This window comes from Microchirus variegatus, assembly GCF_963457635.1.
Source record: "Microchirus variegatus genome assembly, chromosome: 6".
Lineage (NCBI taxonomy): Eukaryota > Metazoa > Chordata > Actinopteri > Pleuronectiformes > Soleidae > Microchirus > Microchirus variegatus.
In genome coordinates this window covers 28,090,527-28,117,646 of record NC_139807.1, presented here as the reverse complement: position 1 = coordinate 28,117,646, position 27,120 = coordinate 28,090,527, and the positions used below count along the sequence as shown (strand labels likewise).

The window sequence follows — 27,120 nt, the reverse complement described above, 5'->3', positions numbered from 1 at the left end:
TTATTTTGTCACTTAGAAATGGGACACCCCTTAAATGCAGATACGTCTTCAGACTGTAGGGGGCAGAATAACGCAAAAGCTGCGTCCAGTCTGTCAACTCCAAAAAAGAAGAAGAAGAAGAACACATTTACGTCAGGATTATTTATTACGATCCGTTTGTCAGTCAAGTTATTAGGTTGTCAGTTAGTTATAAGATGATACTCATACAAATACCACAACCACAGACATATTCAGCTGACAGTTACCACACACCACGGCTTATTGAAAAGTAAACCATAGCAAACCATCGCTTGTCCGCACCGGCCGGCTATTGACAAAAGATCGTAAAATAAAAATAAATGTTACGCAACAATGACGTCAGTAATCCATAATATGGGCCTAAACTAAGATAATACAATGGTTTTCATCATTTTTATATCTCTATTAACAAAGAAAATACTTCATTTGTATCGCACTCACATCTTTCTTATGTGAAAACACGCAATGCATTCTGGGTAGCCCTAGCTCCCAAGGGTGGTCTCGGGACAGCACTTGCACTAGAGAGAGCGCACATTTTTGAGATTGAGGGTTAAGCAAGGAATTGGAATTCACCCATAGCCTTGTCATATTTAGATGTTTTAATACAGAAATGTTCCATAAAAACTCTCGTCATGGCGTCTGACTTCCTGTGAGCCTCAGCGATGCCCGTGACGCTGTGACGGTGTTAACAACAAGAGTCAAGAGTTCATCACTGCTAATCATACCACAGGCTTAGAGAGCTGCTGATCCTATTCTCTTCCCAAAGCTTTCACCCAACGCCTGAATCTCATTACATGGCCTGGTTGTAATAGAGGATAATGACCTGGGGCCATGCGCACACAATGCTGATCACTCCTCTGCACTCCAACCTAGCGCACTGTCATTATACAGTGATAATACACAGCCTTACCAAGAGGGATTTACACTCACAAACAGAGGAGCAGCAGCAGTGACCTCCGACACCTACACACTACACACACATATAACCCTATATTTGCCCAAACACAATTCACAGTGGCAGGTTCATGCTGACACACTTTATATGACATAAGCAGCGGTTTCTGCCACCGCTCTCTCCTGTGCAGTCATTAAATACTTCTTCCACCTCAGATTAAAAATGGCGTGCTGTTTGGCTGAATAGTGGCGTGGCTCCCCTTTGTTAAGCTAATTGGCCATGACTCCGTCAAAGGGCTCCAGGTGTTGAATATTCTGCTTGAGCAGCCATTGTATCTCCTCTAATCACTCGACAAAAAAAAAAAAGAAATAGAAAAATAAGCTGTATCTTTAAGGAAGAGCATTTTTTAGTTCCGAGATTTATTCGATTCTAGTCACAATAAATTTGACCTTTGCGGAAATATTGGATTACTGGTATTATATCCAAAGCTGTGTCAGATGTCCTCAGATCACACCTGTTCACAGGCTGCATGAACCCCGATCACGTGCAACGCTATTGTCTCAGCAGCATCCAGGGAAGTGAGCTGTGAATCAATGACAACAATAAGTAAACACACAAAACAACAGGCGAAAAATCATCTAACAAATATTCCCTTTAGATCATTGGTTCTCAAAGTGCGGCCCGGGGGCCAATGGCGGCCCGCAGAAACATTTCTGGTGGCCCGCAAATGAATTACAGTTGATAGTTTTAATCCAGGACATTACTGGATACAGACCAATAAGTGTAAACAACAATACTGGGTGTTTACCTGGTTTCCTATATGGTGAATTTTAGTGTATTATTGTGTTATAAGCTGGTAATAAGCAGGTAGCTACAGCCCCCAATTACAAGCTATTTACCCAGTAAATATATGGTAACAGAAATGTGTTACTTGGTATTAACCTGTAATTAGAAGGTAAGAACAATGGCCAAAATACTGGGTAATTACCCAGTAAATTATAAAGCGTTATTATATTGATGCTTAAATTACATTATATTAACGCTTATATTACTTAACGCTAAAATGTAGAACTGAAATCTGGTCATTAAAATGATAACAAATGGGATTTCTTTCTGTTTTTTTTTCCTTTGGCGGCCCTCAGTCCAATGTTGGGTTCCTAAATTGGCCCTCAGGTATCAGAACTTTGAGAACCCCTGCTGTAGATGAAATCTCCTCCTCACTTGACTACATAACACAATAACTGCATCCAATTTACTGCTTGCTTTGCTGGCAGAGACTCAGCTGAGCTGATACGGAGCCCAGGACAAAATACCTAAAAGCTAAGACAGGAAGCAAAAAAAAAAACCCAATTACTCGTCCTTGTCTTAGGGACAACCATAAAGACTCTGCACACAAAGTATTTCTGTGTTGACTTGCACGGGTATTGATTCATACTTTAGTGCATTATATAAAACTGTTCTAATTGCATGTGAATCAAATCAAGGTCACCTTGGCTTTTTATAATGGTGGCTATTTTTCTTCTCTCCTCCCCCCCTCCCACCCACCCCCCAAATACTTAATAATGACATTTTTAACTCTTGACAAGTGCTGTCTGGAGACTTATCCATAAATAATGCATTTACAATACCTAGTAAATAAACATGGGGCGCAATCGTTAGCCCTGCTGGCAACTGGGCCTAATAGAGCTTTTACAGCAAAGGTGACTATTCAGCTAAATGCGGCACTTGCTGCTGGGAGAACATTTTCATTCATTAGCACAGTCACAAGCACTTAGAGCACTTTAAGGACCAGAAATGGAGAGGAAGGGTGGAAGGAGAGCGAGGGCGAAAGGCTACAAATATATGGAGATGAAGGGATGGAGGAGTGATACCTACAATACTGCAGCACTATCTTTATTGTTTCAATGTTTTTGAAGCAATGACCTATGAACACAAACTGGACAATACCCAGAGTATAATATTATTAGTTTGCTATTATTAATAGCAGATAAGTTGAGATAGTATCAGTTAACTTAAAGTTAAAGTGATAGCATGGTAATAATATGGTAATTTAGGAGGTAATATTATAGTTATACACCATCTATTCAGGTAACTGCTTGGTAATGAGAATTGTTATTATTTATTTACTACATACTGGCTATGATCACCTGCAAATGATTAGGAATTAAAATTAAAATAAAAAAAAAGTTTCAAGGCAACATTGTCCACCATGTGTTTAATTCAGGGGCTTTTATTCTGAAAAACACCTGTGGTCGTTTCTATGTAATAACAAGGAATCACGCCTTTTCATCACACTATTACATTGTTATTACCAAGCTGTTACCTGGAAACATATATATATATATACATATATATATAACGCACAGTATATATGTTTGTATGTCATAATGAAATGCTTGATGAAGATGTAAGTTGTATGTGTATGTAAATAGGGCATAAGAACAGTGACCATGCAGCAGTTGTGTGTCATAGACATTTCAACACAAACTCAGAAGACAGAAGAACATAGACCAACTGTCTGGTTTGTGTTACTGCACAGTTACTGTGTTGCTCTAATTTAAAATTCAGTGTCCTCGAAACTTTTTTTTTTAACCCAAAAACTCCCAAAAAGTTCAATGTAATCATCCACACAGAGTTAGAAACCATTGAATTTCCCCCCGTGAAATCGGGGGGGGGGGGGGTCACTGCGTTTTACGCCGTGTGCGTCAGGTCGCTGAACTTTCTTGACCGGCCAAGGAAAGCCAGAGAAGAATGGCAGCAGATGGTTCGGGAGTCTCTGAGGACATCAATGTTCCCGACCAGGCAGGCACCAAAGCAGCAGAATTAGCCGCAGCAGTTGTCATGCTTATATTTAGCTCATCGGTTGCTCGTGGCACATTAGCAACATCATTAAGACAACAAATGACTTTTTCCAACCTTCTTGTGTTTACTTTAATAGGATAATCCTGCCCCCTTTTTTTCAACTGTCTCACTCCATAAACAATGACACGAGATGAGGATTTTTTTCTCAGACGTCTCTCTGAGGTTTCTCTCCGAGTCTCCGTTTTTTACAGTAATCACTGATCATCACCGTTGAAGTTTGTGTCGAGAGCCTCTCGAGAACAGAAGAGCGTCTCTCGGTTTCCTGCAGCTCGGGGACGGTGAGCTGAACTTTGTGAGCCTCTCGTCTCCTTCCGTGTTCCCCCCGCTCAGAAACTAATTTCCTGCAACAAGGGAGTTTTATTTGCGGTGGCGATGATGCACGGCGCATGAGGCAGACCGAGTCTCTATTATTAACAGGAGATTAAAACAGCTGTATCGCACTCTAAAGCACCCTCTACCCCCCGGCACTGACATGCGGCCCTGGATTACAAGCTGCACTTGACCATTTAAATTACTGCAACAACCAGCCTTCACCAGCTGGGGCTCATTACCATAACAGCCGCTGCTGCCGAGGCCACAAAGAGCACCGACAACCTTGCCCTGGAAATCAACTCCACGAGAAACACATTAAATACACCATTATTATTATTATTATTATTATTATTATTATGATCATTTCCTTAGTGTAAAACAAAGTATTGGTGGCAGAATCAGAATCAGAATCAGATACTTTATTAATCCCCGGGGGGAAAATGTTTTTGTTCCAGATGCTCTGTGCAAAGTAAGAAGAAATACAGCATGAGGAAACAAGAGCTAGATATACAGATAAATAAAATAAAATAAAATAATAAAAAAATAAAAATAAAATAAGTTGATTTATATGTATTTCTATTCACTAAAAGTGTCCTGTAATCCAATTGGTGGTGTGGTATATATGCTGTATTTCATTAAATTTTTATATTCATAAAAGGTCTTTATAAATTGTGTTTTGTGTTGTGTTGTTAATATTAGTGATTATTAAATGTATTAATATCCTCAGTTGGCATTTAGGGATTTAAAGAATGTTCTAAGTTGAGTTGCCTTGTGACAAATTGTGCATAATATAATATTTCTGGCTGTTTTTTGTTATTTTTGAACAGCCATTTCCAAGAAACACCATGGTCAATCGATTCATTTTATTCATATTTTTGTTAAATAAATCTTAAGGAGAAAAAAAAAGTGTATTTGCCGACAGAAACGATATCTTCCGCCACCTGAACCTAAACGACACCGTAAAGTCACAATGGGACTAAATGAGTCTCCGCTCCGACACAAAGATCACCCCGACGAACACTTAACAAGTGGCAAATTATTTTTTTAGGCTAACAGAGGTATAATTTATTCATCTGATGAAGTGCGTAAGCTAAGAGCCCCCCAGACACTAAATGAGACACATGCGCTCCCAGGAGGGTTTAACATTTGATTGGATGTAGTTATATTACTACAGCCCTAATTAAGAAAGGGGATGTGTTTCAGCAGCACTTTCAAATATTTGTTTTTCTGCCTACACTCTTGATAGACTGCAGGCTGTGGGAGGGAGGGAGAGTCGAGCGGGGTGATATGCCGGTGCAGATATGACAGAGACCTAACAACACTGTTATCTTATTATTTATTTATTTCCTCTGCTTAAAAAAATCCTCACACTGTGTTGAATGGTATGAATTAATTAGTCAGTAATTTAACAGGTAAAATCCTGAAAAAAAAAGAATAACTCAGAGTTGTTTGTGTACGTGCTGCAAACTTTGACGAACCACAGAAGTGAAAAAAAAAATGTCTTTGTGAATAAAGAAGAGGTAAAGTTCCTGGTGTCAGGTCAGCACTGTGAGTTTTATTGTCAAAGAGTTTGCTACTGGCACAGAGGAAAACCACACTTTGTCACATTGGACAAGGCTAAAGCCCAATTTAAACTCCTGCGTAAAGTGCTCTGAGTAGGTTACGCAAAGCCCTCTGCGTCGTCTCCGACTGCACAGAATATTTTTTATAAGTGTCCGTCACTCCGTCAAGGGACAACGGAGACGGCAAGAGCTGCGATTGGTCCTCAGGACAGGCCGAGATAACGCTGCTCTGTGTGCGGCTCACAGTGCGCACCGAGCGTCCACAGAGGCGGAGCTGATCACCGCCGACAACGTCGCTACCAAACTATAAATACGTCATATCACAAAACACACACAGCACATGTTTAGACTCTAAAATGGCTAATTTCTCGCCTCAAATTATCTTAAAACTGCGTTTCTGGGGACACAGAAAAGTGAGAAACGGCCACTGTTTCAATGTTATTCCGCTGCAACAACAACAACAACAACAGTCTCTCTCTCTCGGACGCCATTGCTCACTGTAGCCAAAAGCACAACAACCTTGCGTAGCGACCCCTACTGACCGGGCAGGGGAAATTGCAGCGCGTATCCGTCCCCATGACGGAGTAAGTATGAAGGCTCGAGGGGTCTCCGTGGTTACGCAGTCGGATAACGCATTACGCAGTCGGAGAAGTAACTGGAAACACTGTAACGGACTTTCGGGAAAACCAGAAAATGATACGAAAGAAAGAGGGAAAATTGGGACAATCATACACAGAGAGAGAGAGAGAGAGAGTCATAGAGAGTCCTTACCGTCTTGCTCTGTCTTTGTCATCTCCTCCATCTTCTTCTGCTTCAGCGTGTCCACCACATCTGCCAAGCTTCCTTTGCGGCGCTCCGGAGTTCCGAACGCTGACGCGCTCAGCAGGTCACCTCGCTCCCGGGCCCCCTCCTCTGGCCTGTGCGGGGAAGTAGAATTGTTCCGGAAGGAGTACAGGGAGCATACTTTATTGCTGTCCGATTCCTGCAAGACAAACCACAGAAGGTTGGTATTTGTATTTGATGATAAGGCTGATGCGTGTGTTCTATCGAGGCTCCTTTCAGCTTTTTTTCTGACAGTTTTCCCATTCAAATGCGGTGATTGCTGGGTGTTTGCAGCTCAGACACAATTTGGCCATATCAAGTGGCTCCTCTCTTTCACGTAGTCACCTCTGTATCTTCGACGGAGCTCGGCGGTGCAGGTAAATGAGACACGACAAAAGAAAGCATGAGATGAAATGATGAGGTGCACTTTCACGGGGCACATCCGCGATGTGCTCAGGCGTTACAGTACTTTTCATTTGCATAGATGACACAGAGGAAACCTCCCAACTGTAATTTCTCAAATTGCTTTTGAGTGTGCATTTGTGTCGGAGGGGGTTGACTGCTGTGTAATTTCTTCATTTTCATGGTGAAGACCTATTCTCAGCTGAGTGCCTCAAGCCGTCGTAAATCTGTGTCCTGTCTCAAGCTGTTGTTGTTTTTCAGTCCCACCTGTGTATGGTTTAGTATTTAACTAAAGGGTCCTGTCTGTGACTGACTGGCTGAGTGCTCCCTGTGCACAAACACAGACATGAAGGAGAAGAACGGGAGAGAGAGCTTGGGGTGGGGGGCAGCGAGGGAGGGAGTAGAGGGAGCGAAAAAGACTCTGTGCAGACACACACCATGGCGAAGAGGCTGTGTCTGACAGAAGGTGGTGTTAATTATGGGTTTTTTTGGGAGTCTGAGAATGCAGAAGGTAGCTAAACAGCCGGGAGTTTGCAGCCTTTAACAGGGGAACAGTTTAAGTTTCAACCCTCTGACGAGAATAAATATATGACACGAGCGAGTGCAGCCAAAACACACACACACACACACACACACACACACACAAACAGAGGTGGAAAAAGTACTAAAATATTGTAAAAGTACCAATACTTTGATGAAATATTACTCAAGTAGAAGTAAAAAGTAGTCATCTGAAAATATACTCAAGTAGAAGTAAAACATAGATCATTTGAAATGTACTTTAAGTTACTTAGTTACTTTGCGTGGGGTGTGAAGGTAGTAGAAATATGACAAGGGTTCAGAAATCCAAAACTATTTTGGAGTTCACGCGCCCGGCGCGACACAGGATATTACGTCACTTTTACATCACAGTGCTAATGCTAATCACATCATCATTCGTCTGGTTCTGGTGTATATTTCCCCCCCTGTAGGTCTTCATTGTGCTGAATTTCTATTTTTACTCAGTAACGGATAGGATTTATAAAGTAACTGTTGCTGCGTTCCAGAGCCCATCCAAACCAGTTGGACGTGGGACTTATCCGACCTCCGACGAGAAAAAGTGCACTGGAATAGTCGGGGCCGATCGACCTACCCCCGACTTCACCAAAATGACGTCGGAGAATAATGGCGGCGCCCATGGAGTCACACGAATAGGCTATGAACTTTACTTTTCTGTGTATAGACTTGTTTTAAACACAGCAATTTCATCACAACTTGTTTTCCATGTTATGGCGTGAAATGATGTCGTCGTTGTCATCTGTCGGCATGAAGATATGTAGGGCTACGGTAAAAGTATACTCATGACGTTACATATGTAACGCTTTTACATATACGGCTCGCTTGTGTATGTAAGTAGAGAGTGAATTGCTGACAGTCAAAATGCCTCTTCAAACATAAATCTAAAGCGCCGCGATCGTGTTTTCGACATCGATTGCTTGAACGCTTTGAAGTAGGAGTTAGTACAATTCAGGTAGGATAAGTCCCACATCCCATTTGTTTGGATGGGCTCCGGAACGCAGCATAAGTACAATACTTGAGTCAATACGTACTCAAGCAAAATACAAAATCCTGATTTTAAAAAGTATTCAATACAGTAACTTGAGTAAATGTATTTAGTTACTTTCCACCCCTGCACACACACACACACACACACACACATCTATTGGAGGGAAAAGTAAGCTTTTAATCAACACAAGTGCGATAACAGCGTGTAATAGAGTGAGATTTAGTGATAGAAGCGTGCACGGAGCTCCTGACAATCCTACATGGAAAAAAAAAGAAGAGATAGGAATGCAAGAGACTGGATAGGAATGTTGACAGTGCCAATTTCTCATCCCTGCGCGGCATGTCGAGCCTCCGGCAGATTTGCACACCGTGTGTGTGTGTGTGTGTATGTGGAATGATCTGGTACCAAGCGCCAGGGTGGCACGACCTGCCCGGCCCTACGCTCTCTGCACCTCCCAGCCCTGTGTTGGCTGATTATGCAGCGTGGCAGAGACAGTGGAGAGGTGCTTGAGGGGGGAGTGTAGCAGTGCTGGGTTAATCAGTTGGCGCAGGTTCAGGGCACAGCCCACACAGACGCATGGCACAGCAGTGGAGTCAGGTAATCAGCAAATACAAGCGCTCTCGTCCCTGTCTCCGTATGCCTTTCCTTTTTCTTCTCTCTCTCTTCACGTCCTCGCTCTTTCAACCCCATTATTCCCCCATTTTTGGTTAACTTTTGAAAAACACAAATCCACGCGGAGAGATTTACACTCCTCACAATGCAGTATATAAGCCGACGCTCTCCTCGCGACGCCGGATGAAGGCTACAGTGTATACAGTAGGGGGGAAGGTAGCTCATATATTCAACAGCCGACATTTAGAATGGCCATCATTCAACCTTTTATGACGTGATGTCATCACTTCAAACCCCTGTTAACTGTTTTCAGACTTGAGCTTGGTTTGATGCTGTCAGTCATCGCACTGTGCTTGAAGAAAGTTTGGCCGCCTTCAGTCAAGATCACATTGTGTGCATATGTGTATATGGTGTATATAGGTATAAATACATACATATTTATTTATTTTTTCACCTTTATGTACATTATTAATTTAGTATATTTGTGTTTTATTTCAAATATAGCATAAAGCAAACTTTATTCAAGACCATCCGGTACTCTTTAAACTCAGAATTCTTACTTTAAAACTCAGAATTCTTACTTTAAAACTCAGAATTTTCCAACTTTATTCCCAGAATTCTGATTTTAAACTAGAAATTCTGACTTTAAACTCAGAATTCTTACTTTAAAACTCAGAATTGTCTGACTTTATTCCCAGAATTCTGATTTTAAATTAGAAATACTGACTTTGAACTCAGAATTCTTACTTTAAAACTCAGAATTTTCTAACTTTATTCCCAGAATTCTGATTTTAAACTAGAAAATCTGACTTTGAACTCAGAAATCTGAGAATAAAATTAGAAATTCTGAGTTTTAAAGTCATAATTCTGAGAATAAAGTCACAACTCAAATGTTTTTTTTCTCCTGTATGGCCCTAATTCTCTTCCGTAGGATTTCATTTTTCTAAAGATGTTCAAAATCATTCTGACTTTTGTCACAGGTGCTTATTCGTATTCATCACTTTGACTCAATATTGGTTGTGTTGGGTATTTACGACCACGGAAATGTGATTTTTTATTCCGCTAAAATCCTCAGTGAAATCCTGTAGCGCCTGCACGCCACAGATGACGACGACACCTGAGCAAAATCCCACGTCTGCCAATTTACCTTCACTGTCACACTCTAGAGTCACGAGGACCAGTCTGCTACAGTGCGTGTGTGTGTGTGCGTGTGCGTTAGGTGTGTTAAGGTTCTCGGTGGCCAACTGCAGCGCTGCTACTTCAGAGGCCCTCGGGGTCTCTTTACCTCCCACCCGTCTGTCGCAGACAACCACCTGCCTCCTGTGTCTATGGCCCACAAGTGCCTGCGCTCGTCTATTCGCGCCGCTCACATCAAAGCTAGCTCCTCCGCACTTAGGATGTACAACATCTGGGATTTGGCTGCAGATGTGGTTCAGATGCAACAATAAAAAAATAACATGCGCGTGCTCCGAGGACAAGACGTGATTCTTTTATAGCGACGAGAATGCGAGCGGCGGGACGCGCATAAGGCCGTGCTTCCAACTCCGTCAGTCATTTTATTTGAAGCCAGAATCCAGTTTTTGGCGAAAGAATATAGCTGATGGTTTAGTGCAGGGGTTCTCAAAGTGTTGATACCTGAGGGCCAATTTAGGAACCCAACATTGGACTGAGTGCCGCCAAAGGTAAAAAAAACAGAAAGAAATCCCATTTGTAATCATTTTAATGACCAGATTTCAGTTCTACAGTTTAGCGTTAAGTAATATAAGCGTTAATATAATGTAATTTAAGCATTAATATAATAACGCTTTATAATTTACTGGGTAATTACCCAGTATTTTGGCCATTGTTCTTACCTTCTAATTACAGGTTAATACCAAGTAACACATTTCTGTTACCATATATTTACTGGGTAAATAGCTAGTAATTGGGGGCTGTAGCTACCTGCTTATTACCAGCTTATAACCCAATAATACCCTAAAATTCACTATATAGAAACCAGGTAAATTCCCAGTATTTTTGTTTACACTTATTGGTCTGTATCCAGTAATGTCCTGGATTAAAACTATCAACTGTAATTCATTGCAGGCCACCAGAAATATTTCTGCGGGCCGCCATTGGCCCCCGGGCCGCACTTTGAGAACCAATGGTTTAGTGTTTTGAATGAATCCAATGTCGTGAGCTCCTCCTAAGCTCGGATCTTGAATAACTGAGGCAGAACAGAACGATGTTTTCTTTCTGTTGTCATTGTGTCAGACAAGTGTGGACAATGTTTTGAGATTCAACTTTTGCTGAGACTTTCTTTTTTCTGGAAGTAGGGCTGGGCAACACGGCCAAAAACATGAGCTCATTCAAATGTTTCCAAACAATGTTCTCCGATTACTATCTCTATAAATGTCAGATAATCAAAGAATGGATTTAGCTCTTGGGCGTGTGAGTCGAGAAAGTAGTTTTCAAGGTCTTTATGAGCAGAATTTCACCAAATCCCATAGCTATTTGAATGTTTCTGTCTATTTGGCTTCTTTTTTTGGAAATGTAAAGTGAAATATTTGTGCTGTTTTCCATTTTTGGTTTGATTTCATTGATTATGCACGCGTACAGCATCCACTACAATGATAACACTATATCCTCTAATGCATTGGTTCTCAAAGTGCGGCCCGGGGGCCAATTGCATTTACTTTAGCCCAAGTAATAGTTGTGGCTTTGTGGCATCAGAAGGAGCTGAGTTGCGTACTAAGTTACTCGTTAGTTAGTTTGTCACACGGCTCACCATGCGCTGTTGTGCTGACACCAGGCTGTCCCAGTCGCTGTCCGGCGGCGCGCCGCTGAGCTGCTGCACTTGGTCGGGATGGGCTTTTCCGTGGAGCAGACTGTGCAGGGGCAGCTGCGGCGTGCCGTGGGCCTCGGCGCTCTCCTCTTTCTCCCAGGGCAAGTGCTCTTGACTCATGGCGTCGTCCCCGTCGACCACCGAGGCGAAAGGGGAGGTAGCTTGCTTGGAAGACATGACTCTGCTGTGAAGAGAAGAAGAAGAGAAAAAAAAGAGAGAATAGAGTCAAGAAAGAGAAGGAATTATATAAATAGAACGTGAAAAGAAAAAAAAGCCGTTTCCTTGAGTATTTCATGAATGACTGGTATGTTCACTCAAGGTCGTGACACAGCTGTGGCAGCTGGATTATGAAGTGGTGCATCTGAGCATATATCACTGAACGGACTCAATGCTGCAGCAGACTGTTGTTTGTCGTCGATATTATGGCCGGTGCGGTTCGGTAGCAGGGCACCAGGTCCCTAATCCTGTGTTTAATGCAGATGGATTGTTTGATCTGGGCCTGGAACTACGCCTGTTTGGGTCCTAGCCCAAACCCCAGAGGCAGTTACTGAGGCAGTAGGTCAGCCAGGTAACAGGACTGACATACTGATGGAAAGAAAAAAAAAAAACACTGCTTGTAGAAAGGCAAAAATAAGTTGATTTATTTAAATATTACTAAACTATCTCAGTAATTCATTAAATGTGACTTTGCTTGTGCTTTTGTCCTCCTTTTTTTTTATAATTTCCCTTTTTCATTAGTCAAATTAATAAAAATTGCTCCCCAGGATGACAGCACAGGATTCAATTCACAAATCATGTCACATGTTTTCATTAATATTACAGTGAAGAGTGTACTTGACATATCAGGTGCAAAAGAAATGTATTTTTCTCCTTTTACATCCATAACCTTTTTTTTTTCTCTTTTTTTCACTGCAGAATTTATACAAGCAATTCCTTTTGTGAGTGTGTGTGTGTGTGTGTGTGTGTGTGTGTTTCTCCTCACAATTAATGAGGCTGCATGCATGCTGTGTGCTACAATGAATGAAATTAAACACAGTGCCAGTAAATCTAATTACACATTTTGGTATTAAATTTAAAAGGGGATAATATGGCCTTCCTCCTGATGTGAAGTGGAGAGACAGAGCCGCAGCAGAACTCCTAATCCACTTTTCCCTGAGCCGTTTGTTCCCGCGGTTTTTTTTTTTCCTCAACCATTTCATTGGACATTGACCGCCGAAAATGAGGTGTCTGTGTCTCGGGAAGAGGAGAGTGTGATTATGTGAGGATATGAAGGTACGGCGTCTGTGTGACACGATTGCTCAAGGTCCTTGTTGTAGAACATCTCACAGCTGATCACCATCTGCCCAGTACCCCCCCCCCCCCCTCCCACACACTGAGAGCAGATACCACCAAGATTTAGGCAGACTGTGGTGTGATCATGTCCTTGCACTTCCTGTTGAGAGTAGAACACTGAATAGATATTGTCCTTTTTTTTAATTATCTTTTCCTAAAAAAAAAAGGGTCATTGGGTCTAAAAGTTCTTGGTCTTCCTCAAGGAAATCTGTTCACTGAGGTTTATTGTCCATGCACACACACACACACACACACACACACTGGATTTTGAAAAGGACTTGTGGCACCTTTCAGAAACAGTCAACTCAAACTAGTGTAAAAGAGAATTAAAAAGGAAGACATGGCAAAAGCTACTCCTTTCCGTGTAGCATGTCTCCGTCATTGTTAAGTTGTTGTTGTTATTATTATAATACAAATGGTTACTTACTGTCTGAAACTGCAGGTGTACAGTTTTCAATTCTGTTTGTATGCAAACTCAACAAAGTTTAATGAGCTGACGGCCGATTCTTAGACGTTAGATCATCGATTAATCGGTTTGAAGCTTTTTTTCATGATTAAGAACAAGATTTCTGATTGTTTCAGCTTCTTAAATGTGAATATTTTATTTGTTTCTTTGCTCCACATAACACAGAAATCATTAAAGCTGAATCTGTTTGTTTTGTGGACAAAAACAAGACATCCGAGAACATCGTTTCCAAGTTTGATCTATATTTTTTTTAGCATTTTCTGACGTTTTACGGATCGAACGAAAATAATCGACACATTAATCGATTATGAAAATAATTTTTAGTTGCAGCTCTACTAAGTTATAATTTCTATTAAAAAAATGTTTGTTCTTTTTATCATGTTATGATCAAAGGGAGGGGAGGTGGGTGAGATATAATAGAATTATATACTTTTATTCTCATTAAATATATACATTTAAGTGTGTTTCTTCTTATCTGCAGAGGAAAAACCCAAAGTGTACCAGCTTTTATCTGCCAGGCGCCACAAAAAAAAACAGGTTGACCTTCTCGTTTCACACATTCCTTTCTTTTTTTTTTCTCCCCTCAGTGTGTGGGCAGATGACAACTTCACCTTTGTTTCAAAGTCCAGTGTGTGAGACTTAGTGACACCTAACGGTGAGGCCACAGATTGCAACAAAAGGAAGAACTCTGCTCTCCTTTTTCCGTGTGGACACTACAGTGGCCTCCACAAACAAAAGGTCTGTAATCACTCTTTCATAACTCTGTCTTTTGTTGCGTTTGATTTGCTATAGAACTTTTTTTTCCTGTTCATACGCTTATAAAAGGTTAGCTCTGGCTGGTTTGTCTGTTGAGGCCTCTGTCGATACAAAATGGTGGCCTCCGTAAAGCAAGGTCCTTTCGTGAAGTTCACTCAGTAAAGTACTAAACCTTAAATTTCATTATTATACACTTGGACAAACACACTTATGGCCAGTAGATTCACTTCCTGTCAGTAAACCCTAAATGTAACACACTGGATGTTTAAAGCGGACCTAGACAGGAAGTTCCAATTAACGCTGTTTTTTAGTGTGTATCTGCGTCATTACCTTGTTTAAGAAGCCCTGAAGGTTCTTAACAAAAATTTCCGCCACTGCTGAGAACACTGAGTTCTATTGTAATCTCGGGCTCAGCGAGATCTCTGAAAAAACCCGGTCTGGTTACGTAAACACCAGTTCTCCAGGTGTGCCCGGACTAGTGCCCGGAGCAGGACGATCTGATGGTCCTGCTCCGGGCACTAGTCTGGGCACATCCGGTTGCGTACATTGAACCGCAGACGGAGAATAACTTCCTTGTGAAGGTGTTTCACGAGCGACAGTGTCTTCTGACTCTGGGTCTGACTCCGGGTCAAAGTCGTATTGGCCAATCACAAGACTCTGTCTTCTGGGTGTGAGAGTTCACTCTGAAATAGCGCGACTCAGGAACAGCCTCAGAAAAGAGGATTTCTATCTGCTCGTTTACAGCAACTAGGAGGATTTTGACCATAAAAACATGTTAATGTATGTAAGTAGACCTCCATAACTAACATATATGTGCAACAGGACCACTCTAGGTCCGCTTTAAAGCTCACGCACACGCTAACTGTGCCAAGTTCTACTTTGACGTACATGCTGCTGCATTTATGGTCACCTTTATAAAGACATTTATAAATTCCTTAAAGAAAACATTGGCTTTGTGATCTGTAATTCAGGTTTCTTCACCACAAGACCTCATTCTCCTTCTGGACACACGTCCTCTGAATACGTCACAAGCGTCGACCGTGATTCTAAAGTAAACCTGACGTGGACACCGGTTTATTTATTTATTCAGATGAAGAAAACGCGTATCCTCTAATGAGCTGTCACGCACGCGATCTGTGACATGCGCGCAGATCGTCACTGAAGGCTGACCGAAACAACGGTAGCCTGAGTTAATCTGGTGTGCTTCAGCAGCTGTACAAACAAACCTTGTGAGTCAGGTAGATGGCAGGGCAGCACTGTGTGTGACTGTTTGTCTGTCTGTCTGTCTGTCAGCCAGGCCCCCCCCCCTCTTTCTCTTTTAGCCTCGGCGCCTGCATGCGTTGCCAAATGTGTCTTTAGTGGGACGAGGCTCTCAATTTTAATCAGCCATCAAATTGTTTCCTGTAATTACATCAAGTAAAAAGTGATCTCCAAATTGGGTTCTGTTAATTGAAAACCAAAACTCAGAGCAGAGTTTAGAGGATGTGTGTAATGGTAAAAAAAAAAAAGAGGTGGCAGAAGTGGGGTTTGAAGTGTGTGTGTGTGTGTGTTCTTGTACTTGCGGCATACTGAGGACCAGTGGGGGTTTTTAACCAACAAAGTGAGGTCATTTTTACAGAGTGAGGACATTTTGGCCGGTCCTCACTTTGTTTTCATTGAAATCACTTCCTTAGGTTGCTACAACATGCTACACTAAATTTGTCACAAAAGAAAAAATACATTTGGGAGGACATAGTAAAGTATGATGTTTTTGTCAAATTTTGGACCAAAAATGTTGGATCAAAGATTTTTTCAAATTTTGGACGACATAGTATAGTATGACGGTTTTGTCAAATTTTGGACCAAAACATTTTGGTAAAAATCTTTTTTTAATTTTGATCGACAAAGTATAGTATGACGGTTTTGTAAAATTTTGGACCAAGAATAAAAAAAAATGTCCAGCCCTTTTTGCTCTGGGGCTCCACCTGCAGACATTTTATGGTACTGCAACCAGTAGTTCTTTGTAGATGTTATTCATGAAGTAGATATTTGTAATTGTGTTGATTTATAAAGTGGAAATGCTGGTCCTCACTTTGTCAACAACCCAGTCCTCAGTATGCAGCAAGTACACGAATGTGTGTGTGTGTGTGCGCGTGCGTGTGTGTGTGTGAGAGAGAGAGCAGGATTCGGGTGCTACCGTAGATTCTGACATATTTTTTATTCATGCACCACCAAAAAAAAGGCCGGAGCCTCCGCGCTCAGCGAGCACCTCGTCCTCCGCGGAGTGTGAGAGCGAAACAAAGCACTCGTGTCGTACAAAGCACTGCTTTTATATTACACAGCAAGTCAAGTGGTATTATTTTACCACTAAAATATTCAGTCTCTCAGGCACTTTTACTCGGGTCTCCAGCCATCAGTCAAAACTGCTGAGGCGTGAGTGAGAGAAGGGGATGGAGGGAGCAGTGGAGACTCCATTCCCCCTGTAACATGTGTCTACAGCAATCTTGTTAAAGAATGCAACAGATCTGCAGCAGGCTCCATAACAGTATTTGTCAGCAGGAGTTAATAATTTATTAGCAGTGCTGGGAGGGCTGCGCTCAGGCAGCTAAAGAGTGTGGCGAGAACCCCCCTCTCCTCCCGCACCTCTGATAAGCCCCATACAATACTGCCTCGTATTATTGAAAGGGAAAGCGAGAGGTGTGGCAATAATTCTCCGGAAAACACTGCATGGTATTTTTTAATCCTCGTGTTCTGAGCGGGCTGAGATCTAACGCGGCTGTGATGTGCATCGACGCAACAACGATATTTGATGAGAAGCAAACAACAACAAAAAAAAAAAAAGCAGAATGTTGGGTAACGCTTTCTTTTACAGTCCCCTAATTACCAGGTATTTACCTGGTAAATTCATGGTAACACAAAAGTGTTACTAGGTAATTACCAATGGTAATAAGAAAGTAAATACAGTGAAACTGTTGCCTAAATGCTGGGTATTCACCTGGTATCTATATGATAAATGTAAGTGTATTATTGGGTTATAAACTGGTAATAAGCAGGTACCTACAGTCCCCTAATAACTAGCTATTTACACAAGGGGTTAACATAACCCTAACACCAAACTATGTGTGTAATTACATGGAAACAGTAACAGTTTTACTTTACTTTACTTATCGATGACATTACCGTGCATTACCCAGTATTTTGCCAACGGTTTCACTGTATTTACTTATCTTATCTTATAACCCTTGGTAATTACCTAGCAACACTTTTGTGTCACCATGAATTTACCAGGTAAATACCTGGTAATTAGGGGACTGTAAAAGAAAGCGTTGGTTTTGCTACCTATGCTTGTGGTAGCCAATCCTATTTTCCTTTAGAGAATGACATTTAGAGCTCTGGCCTCCATGCTGGCAATAAAATAAAATAAGCAAAACTGTTTGTGCAACTGTGGTGTATTAATAATGGAGTCAAAGATAAGCCCCCCCCCCCCCCCCCCCCCAAAATGTGCTTTTATGAGCTAAACAAGTCGAAATACGGTGAACCGGATAAGTAGCTCGTAAATCCCGGACAGGCCGCCCTCCTTCACGCTTGATTACACAACAACAACGGACAGCGAAACAGACCAGGGTAATCGATAAGTGCATGAAACGCTGCTTCCTCGCTACTTACTCAAAGACAAAAGCCCCAGTGACTTTGAAGACTCGAAGGCAGAGATGAGGGGAGGGTCAGTCAGAAAGAGAGAGAGAGAGAGAGAGAGAGAGAGAGGGGCTCTCTATATATAGCTGACAATATTGTGCACATTCGAAGGATTAAGAGCGAGGTTCTCCTCCTCCAGCTGCAGGGCTCATATGGCTTTCGGAATGCTTCGAGTCATGAATTGTTCCCCGCGATACTGTTTCATAATCGTGCAAAACAACCTCGGCTTAATTGGTGAGTATAAGTGGTCGCGTTGTGCACTGCTCATCTTTGTGGTGGGGGGGTGGGAGGGTCTTGTGACTTGCGGGGACACCATGTGTCCTCGGCTGTCCGGCTATCCCGTTTCCTCCCGTCGTCATAAAAGGGTCTGACAGACTTTCACTCACTGTATCTGCTCCGTCACGCTGTTTACCTTTTATAGACAATGGTGATCTGTAACTCTACACCAACTCTGCCCCCCAACCACCACCACTCTGCCCCCCCCCCCGCCAACTTGCACCGACTTCAAGTTTTGATCTGAAGTTTCAGAGGAGGGAGAGGGGAGATATGACTCCCTCTGCAGTATTTTACTTTATAATTTACTGGGTAATTATCCAGTATTTTGGCCATTGTTCTTACCTTCTAATTACAGGTTAATACCAAGTAACACATTTCTGTTACCATATATTTACTGGGTAAATAGAAATTGGGGGCTGTAGCTACCTGCTTATTACCAGCTTATAACCCAATAATACACTAAAATTCACCATATAGAAACCATTTAAATACTCAGTATTTTTGTTTACACTTATTGGTCTGTATCCAGTAATGTCCAATAAACATTTAACAAGCTTAGTAGCTCCTGAATTAAAACTATCAACTGTAATTTATTGCGGGGCCGCCAGAAATGTTTCTGCGGGCCGCCATTGGCCCCTGGGCCGCCCTTTGAGAACCAATGGTGTAGTGGTTAGCACTCTTGCCTTTGCAGCAAGAAGACCTGGGTTCCTGGGTTCCGAGACCCATTTGGAACATCTTCGGAACAAGGGCCTTTCTGCAAGTGGTTTGCATGTTCTCCCCCGTGTGTGCGTGGGGTTTCCTCCGGGTTCTCCGGCTTCCTCCCACAGTCCAAAAACATGCGATATGTGGGGGATTAGATGAATTGGTCACTCTAAATTGACCGTAGGTGCGAGTGTGTGAGTGAATGGTTGTTTGTCTCTATATGTGGCCCTGTGATGGACTGGCGAAGGGTGTCCAGGGTGTGTACCCCGCCTATCGCCCAATGTCTGCTGAGATAGGCACAGCACCCCCCGTGAGCAGTAGATAATGGATGGATGGATGGATGGATATATATATATTATGACGTAAAGTAAAGATGTTATTCAAGTTCTGGTCTTCAGGCATATATCTACAGACATGAAAAGAACACTTGGTACAACACTTAGAGCCAATTAAGAAAGGTGCAACGACTGCTCTGTTCTGCCACCAGCTAAAAACACAGGCTTCATTAAATCTATTTCCAAACAATGACAAATAACCTTGAGAATAAACGGTGTTATCCACATCACTCTTTTCACGTTAGCTGAAAGGAGCAAAAGAAACTGTGTGTGTGTGTGTGTGTGAGCACGTGTGTGCAAGACAGAGGAAGAATCGGCGAGGGAGAGAAAATTCATCTGTGTGATTCCCTTCAGGGGTTCCTCCTGTTCTAACAGGTGTCGTGGTTGGGTTCCTCGGGGTTCTTCACCTGCCATAATGAGATATTACTACCTGACAGCTCCCAGCTGGAGGAGCATTGACACGGAATCCACCGTTTAGCACAATTAAATTATCACCCTCCATTGTGATTGTGCCGTGCTGTGCAGCAGCCAGGTTTCTGAAATACACACTTAAGACACAGTACAAGCGCGTGCGCACACACACACCAGTACAATTTCCAACATTTCCAAACACAGGTTGCTGGAACTTGCTTTTTCCAGAGAGATTTGAGTCCGTGATTTAAATCCTTAAACCTTGACCGAAAGAGTAATTACAGATAATGATATTAAAATATCGTAAATGGTTGTGAAAATACAGATTTTCCAACAAGGCTTGCACGGTGATTGGAAAGTCGACTAAATTAATTTGTTTAAATTGTTCCTCCATTATTGTTGACCTTCCCCTGCACAAAAAGTCAACTCAATTACGGCGGCACTTCATTTTCACTTCACTCTCTCTCTCCTGGTGCCTTCTCCATTAGAAAAGGGAAAAACCCACACTCAAATGATAGCCAACCCCCGAGCAAATTAAGCAAGCCACCTGAAGTGCACACTTTACATATTGAGCAGAGCATTGATAATTACTTTGCAGGGTAAATTATTTGCAATAATATGCTACTCGAAGGAACTGTCTTGTGTCTGACTTTAAACACTTGTGCAGCTGCCATGACAGCATCGCTGGTGTCCTTGCCCCCCCCCCCCCCCCCCCCCCTCCCTGTGCAAGGCAAAGGCAGATGCAGGTGTGAGAGCGCTTAAGTGTCCCTGTCTGTCTACTTAGGAAGGGTCGATGAGCACTCACACACTGAATCCCTCATCCCCCCCCCACACCTCCTCTTCCTCTTCATCCTCCTACTTTGGCCCCATGTGCCACCACTGGCCCTTTTCCCCTCATTCCTGGACACAACAGCCTCTCACTTTCCCCCGGGATGAATACACAAGTTAACTTATGTGTACACTATCCAACAATTTTACTACTGTTCTTCTTTTTCCTGGACACAAACCTACTTGAGAAGGAGAATACTGGATGTACTGAATCTGACACAAAGGCCACTCTGACTGACACGTTTGAAGCAGAACTGAAACGATTAATAATCGATTACTAAATTAATCGCCAACTATTTTGATAATCGATAATCGGTTTGAAGCCTTTTTCATGATTAAAACAAGATTTCCGATTGTTTTAGCTTCTTAAATGTGAATATTTTCTTGGTTTCTTTGCTCCACATGACAAAGAAATCACTAAAACTGAATCATTTTGGTTTGTGGACAAAACAAAGACTTTCGAGAACATCATAATTTCCAGGTTTGACAAACACTGATCAACTTTTTTTTAACATTTTCTGACATTTTATGGACCAAACGATTCATCGATTAATCGAGAAAATAATCGACAGATTAATCGATTACGAAAATAATCGTTAGTTCCAGCTCTAAACACAAGCCCCCCTTTTAACTTGTTAATGAAAGGCCGTTTTCGTTAGCGGCTAGTTATTAGCATGTTAAATATTAGTCATTCCTAATCTTCCTACCATGTGTGTATTTTAAAATAGACGTATTATACCCTATTTCTCCAAGTGAACCTAGTTCCCTGATTCCCTGTCAAAACACCTTAAGGATGAAGCACCACAGCAGTTCACTCACTCTGCCAAAACAGCCCTGTTCAGAACGCTCGCTTTTGAGTGCCTGTCTCTTTAAATATGCAAATGAGACACAGGAAACTACGTCAGCGTCACTGAGGCTAACGGCAGCTAACGGCAGTTAGCATTCGGAAAAAGCATCGTTTGCAGACTCTAGCCGGCACATTGCCGTCATATATAAAATGTAAATCCTCTGAGGCTGGAAGTTTGTGTAGAACTCTGTGCTGCAATAGAACACTTTGCGGACTTCCGCTCCTCCAGAGTCCCAAATATACATATTAAAATGATTAAAAAGGTTGATTTTGCATCATATGTCTCCTTTAACTTATTGTTAATAGGCCGTTTTAGCTGGCGGCTAGTTATTAGCATGTTAAGCGTCATTCCTAATCTTCCAATTGTCGACATAAACTATAAACCAGATCGACTGTTAACCGCGAGCCAAAGCCTAAAGGTTTGGAAAACTATCCGCGCCGTAAGGGCTTGAGGGGCCATAACAGTAGTAGGTCAACATCAGACAGCTGTTTTCCTGCCTGTGACGGAGAAAACACTCAGACAAGAAATGCTATTACTTGTCGTTTTTTACACCTCCTTCTTTCTTTTAATTTCTCCTTTTCCCCCCCCAAAGAAGTCCCCCCCCCCCCCCCCGCTGCCGCACTTAAGCAAACCTCAAAGCGACTCGAGCCGTCAACCAACACGAGCCTATTTGCTGAGCAACAGTAGAGCTTTGTGGCTTGCTCCGTAGTTGACAGTTAAGTTATGAGCCCTTTGTGAGCGGGAGAAGGAAAACAGAGATCGGAATTTGGCAGGAGTATAATAATACAGAATTCTCCTGTTCGCGGAACCTGAAATCTTCACGGAAAACAATCGGGCATTGTTGAAAGGCAAGAAAAGAAAGAGTGACAGATGAAATATATAGAGTGTGGGGGGGGGGGGTAAAACGGTAAACAAAGCTCTATTCAGGTCAGGTCCATTCTGTCATGTACAAAGATAACTCGGTCTGTGCGCTGGAGAATTTGCAAATGGCTGCACTTCAACAAAAAATCGAGTGTAACGTCTCTCACGGTCGCCAGAAAAAGTGAGTTGAGGAGTTGGCGTCGGGGGTGCCAGGCGCAAGTAAAGGGACACAAACCCCCCGAGTTACCAAAGAGATGCACAATGCATCTGTAGGGAACACACGGGAATCTCAAAAGAGGCCGGAGTTTAAAAGGGAGAAAGCAGAGTCTTTGAGAAGAAGAAGAAGAAGAAGAAAAAAATTTAAAAAAGCAGCACAATCTCAGACTTTTTGTTCTAAATACTCAAGGGGGGGGGGGGGGGGAAGCATTTGAAGGAGCAATTTTGCAGAGAGCAGGAAAAGCATGAGTATTGGTCTGAATGGTTTATGAAGGGGTGGGATGGGGGTGTATTGTGCTGTATGGCAGGGGAACTATGGGCCTCAGTCTTTGGTCTTCCCATTATGAGGTCATCATTGGCAAAACCCAGTGCCCAACACTGGGCGCAGGGTTTTGCTTCGACTGCCGTCGGTTTTGGGCATCTGGATTGTCGGCACACACACACACACACACAGTGGCCCACTTTCCCCATCACTATCCTTATGCATTTCTTTTTTTTCCTCTTATGGAGAATGCTTCACATGTCCCACACACACACACCAAATTGGCAAATTTGGAATGTCTACAGAAAAAAAAGAGAAGCAGTTTGTTCCCTTTCACTCATAAATGGATTTCTGTGGCTCAGGGAAGAAATGAGGGAATTACCTTCTACACTGTTGTAATTAAGCTTCTCTATTCTTATTCCGCAGGCGGACAACAGCTCATTAGCTACAGTTAGACCCACCTCTTATTCATTAGTGTGTGTGTGTGTGTGTTTTTTTTTACCCCTTTCTCTTATTCTTTTTCTCACTCTGAATAAATTAATGGCATTCACTGAACGCTCTCGCACAGGGGAAGGTGCACAAAATGTGTCACCCCTTGTGACAACTGGAGTCCTTTTCCCTCTTTGTCTTTGGGCCCTTGTGTGTTTTTTTAAGGAGTGTGAGAAGAAGAAGGGCTAAGAGAGAGAGAGAGAGTGAGAGGACTGGGGAGGGGAGAGAGAGAGCAGCGTTTCATGTGACACGTCAATTGGAAAATCAAAACAGGGGTAGTTCATTTGCTCCACCCAGATGAGGCCATCTAGCAGAGTCATGATGAATAGGGGTCAGGCGAAGCCACACCTCAAAGATTTATGATTAAGGCTTATTATGTTGGGGAAACTGACATTGATTGCTGATTTAAACCACTGAAACCAATTAATTCGCCAGTAGTGAATAGAAAGCATGGTCAACAGTGTGTGTCAATCTGACAGGTTGGACAGGAAGGAGCCGAGCAAAAGTGAGGGAGCGAATGAATGAATGGCTGGCACACGGCTCTGTTTGGAGGTGGTTAAAAGTTACCATGACTGATTGACAGCCGATGCATTTAAAAAAAAAAAAAAAAAAAAATCTGGAGAGCAAAACCAGAAAGCCCAGCCACTGATCTGAGTAATTGCCCAAAAATTTGATTCACAGAAGACATGTACACGCCGCTGTTTTAGCAATGCTAAGATGGGTTCATTCATGGGGGCTGGAGCTGAGAAGAACCGAGGTAAATGAATGTGAGACGTATAGTGCTAATAAAAAAAGAAGAGCTGACAGACATGGTTTGAACAGAAAAATGCGCTGTTTTTTTTTTCCCACTCTGAGGAAGCGGACACTGCAGAGGATTAGACGCCGACAGAAACACAAAATGCTCCAGCTGTCCGTCGATAACCGTGTGTCTGACCTCTGCTCTGCTTCAGCTGCAAACGACGGAGCCACAAGTGATACTGTGTTCACCACAGTCTGTTAAAGTACAGTGCCGTTTTTATTATGACACATGCACCATATGACAGTGCCTTAAAATGAAATCATGAACTAAATTGCTTTATTGAAAAAACTGAATTTGTGTGAGCAGATAGACAGTAGGCAGTATGTGTGTGTGTGTGTGTGTGTGTTCTTGTACTTGCGGCATACTGAGGACCAGTGAGGGTTTTTAACCAACAAAGTGAGGTCGTTTTACGGAGTGACGACATTTTGGCCGGTCCTCACTTTGTTTTCATTGAAATCACTTCCTTAGGTTGTAAACATGCTATACTCAATTTGTTTTGTTTTTTTCAAATTTTGGACGACATAGTATAGTATGACGCGTTTTTCAAATTTTGGACCAACATTTTTTCGTCAAAGATTTTTTTAAATTTTTGAATACATAGTACAGTATGACATTTTTGTCAAATTTTGGACCAAATTTTGGACCAAATTTTGGACGACATAGTACAGTATGACGTTTTTGTCAAATTTTGGGTCAACATTTTTTTTAAATTTTGGTTGACATAGTATAGTATGACGTTTTTGTAAAATTTTGGACCAAAAAAAAAAAACAAATCAAAAAGGTTTTCCAGCCCTTTTTGCTCTGGGGCTCCACCTAAAGACATTTTATGGTACTGCAACCAGTAGTTCTTTGTAGATGTCATTCGTGAAGTAGATATTTGTAATTGTGTTGATTTATAAAGTGGAAATGCTGGTCCTCAGTATGCAGCAAGTACAAGAATGTGTGTGTGTGTGTGCGCGCACGTGTTTGGCTGTGGGCCACGGGTCTCTGGTTCCCAGGCAGCCTCTGCCCCGGCTCTGTTGTGGTTCCCTGCCACCGCACTGATTATGCTTTGCCTCAGCACAGCGCAGCACGGTGCAGAGCTGCGGCTCAACCTCGCCTCACTCACTGCTGGGCGAAGTAGGAAATAATCTGGTAATCTCAAACTACTCCTCCATTTCAAAACGGAGCCCCCCATTCACACAAAGAGAACCTTTGTTTCAGAACGTGACCACGCTTTGGATCTCAATCAGGAAATCAATCAAAAACACATTAAACAAATAGTGGTTTCATATTTGATGTAAAAAAAACACACAAAAAAACGTCTTTCCTGCTGTGACCTTTTCAACGTTTGCGATGGCAATACATATATATTTGCATTTCCTTTATTATAAGACAACGACACCAACGCTAACAAACAACTGCAAACAACTCTTTCTAAACTTTATCAATGTGCCCGACATAGTCCGCTAAACAAAGCAAACAGAAAGAAAAGGTAACATGGGAGTGAAGGCCAAACAAATATTTGATAATAGGACAAGGTAACTTAGACCACACACACACACACACACACACACACACTTACTTCCAACTGTCTATCTGCTCTCCACTGAGCTGAGCTGACGGTAGCAGATGTGTCTTTCACAGCCTTCAGTGTGTAACCAATCTGCAAACAATAGTTGGAACTTGACAAAAGTCAATGCCCTTGCGACACACAATTTACAGTAAAAGATGGTCAAATCCTATTGGTCACAGAACCGTGCCCTCTATTTATTTATTTATTTTTTTCCCTTTACAGACCACTGAGATATGTTCGCTGAACATTTTACATGTTCTCTCTCTCTTACATGTTCTAGTGCCTTGGCCCAGGTTTAGTCAGCCAGTATAAATGCTTGTTTCAGCTCCAGTGTAAGCCCCGAAACAAAGTTGAAGTCACCTTTGACCCGGTGCTAAGCTAGCAGTCGGCGTAAAACACGTTCAATCCTATTAACCTAATAATATACATGTAAACGGGGTAAAGTGCCACAGTGCCCTGCGCTTAAAGCCTGCGCTGAGACTTAATTACAACAGACACCCATGACAATGAATAAGGTCCAGCTTCTAATACCTGACACTTTGACTATTGGACATGATTGAAGGAACAAGATTTCACACTGGAGGCAAGAGCTAATTTGGGATTTTTCAGTTCAGAAGCTATAAATCAGGGGTTCTCAAAGTTCTGATACCTGAGGGCCAATTTAGGAACCCAACATTGGACTGAGGGCCACCAAAGGAAAAAAAAAAACAGAAAGAAATCCCATTTGTAATCATTTTAATGACCAGATTGCAGTTCTACAGTTTAGCGTTAAGTAATATAAGCGTTAATATAATGTCATTTAAGCATTAATATAATAACGCTTTATAATTTACTGGGTAATTACCCAGTATTTTGGCCATTGTTCTTACCTTCTAATTACAGGTTAATACCAAGTAACACATTTCTGTTACCATATATTTACTGGGTAAATAGCTAGTAATTGGGGGCTGTAGCTACCTGCTTATTACCCGCTTATAACACAATAATACACTAAAATTATAGAAACCATATAGAAACCAGGTAAATACCCAGTATTTTTGTTTACACTTATTGGTCTGTGTCCTGTAATGTCCTGGATTAAAACTATCAACTGTAATTCATTGCGGGCCGCCAGATATGTTTCTGCGGGCCACCATTGGCCCCCGGGCCGCACTTTGAGAACCAATGCTATGAATATATTTCAAGACCTGTACTGTAATAAATAAATAACCACATCAACCTCCTCAGATTGCTTTCATATATGCAAAAATAACTGCTCAGGACTCTCATCAACATGGGCTTTCATTTGTTGTTCGAAAAAAAAAAACAATTATTGTGTTTGACCGACGGAGATTTTACTGTATTTAATTTCTCAAAGTGGGACTAACACACCAGGATAATGAGATTGAGAGTCGCAGCATGTTCAGTTGGACCCAGACTTGCCCAGGCTTCTCTCTCTCTGTGTGTGCACATGCTCC

The 27,120-nt window shown here is 42.1% G+C and overlaps 1 protein-coding gene across 4 annotated transcripts in view; it reads right to left on the bottom strand.

Annotated features, from left to right (window-relative positions):
* sox6 (SRY-box transcription factor 6) overlaps positions 1-27,120 on the bottom strand; it is a 172,080-nt gene that overhangs the window by 98,133 nt on the left and 46,827 nt on the right. For all 4 annotated transcript variants that reach the window (XM_083890973.1, XM_083890976.1, XM_083890975.1 and 1 more), the window contains 2 exons: positions 11,799-12,039; positions 6,421-6,631 (listed from right to left, as the gene is read on the bottom strand). In XM_083890973.1, coding sequence (XP_083747099.1) covers positions 6,421-6,631; positions 11,799-12,039 — 452 coding nt within the window. The remainder of the gene's footprint in view (positions 1-6,420; positions 6,632-11,798; positions 12,040-27,120) is intronic.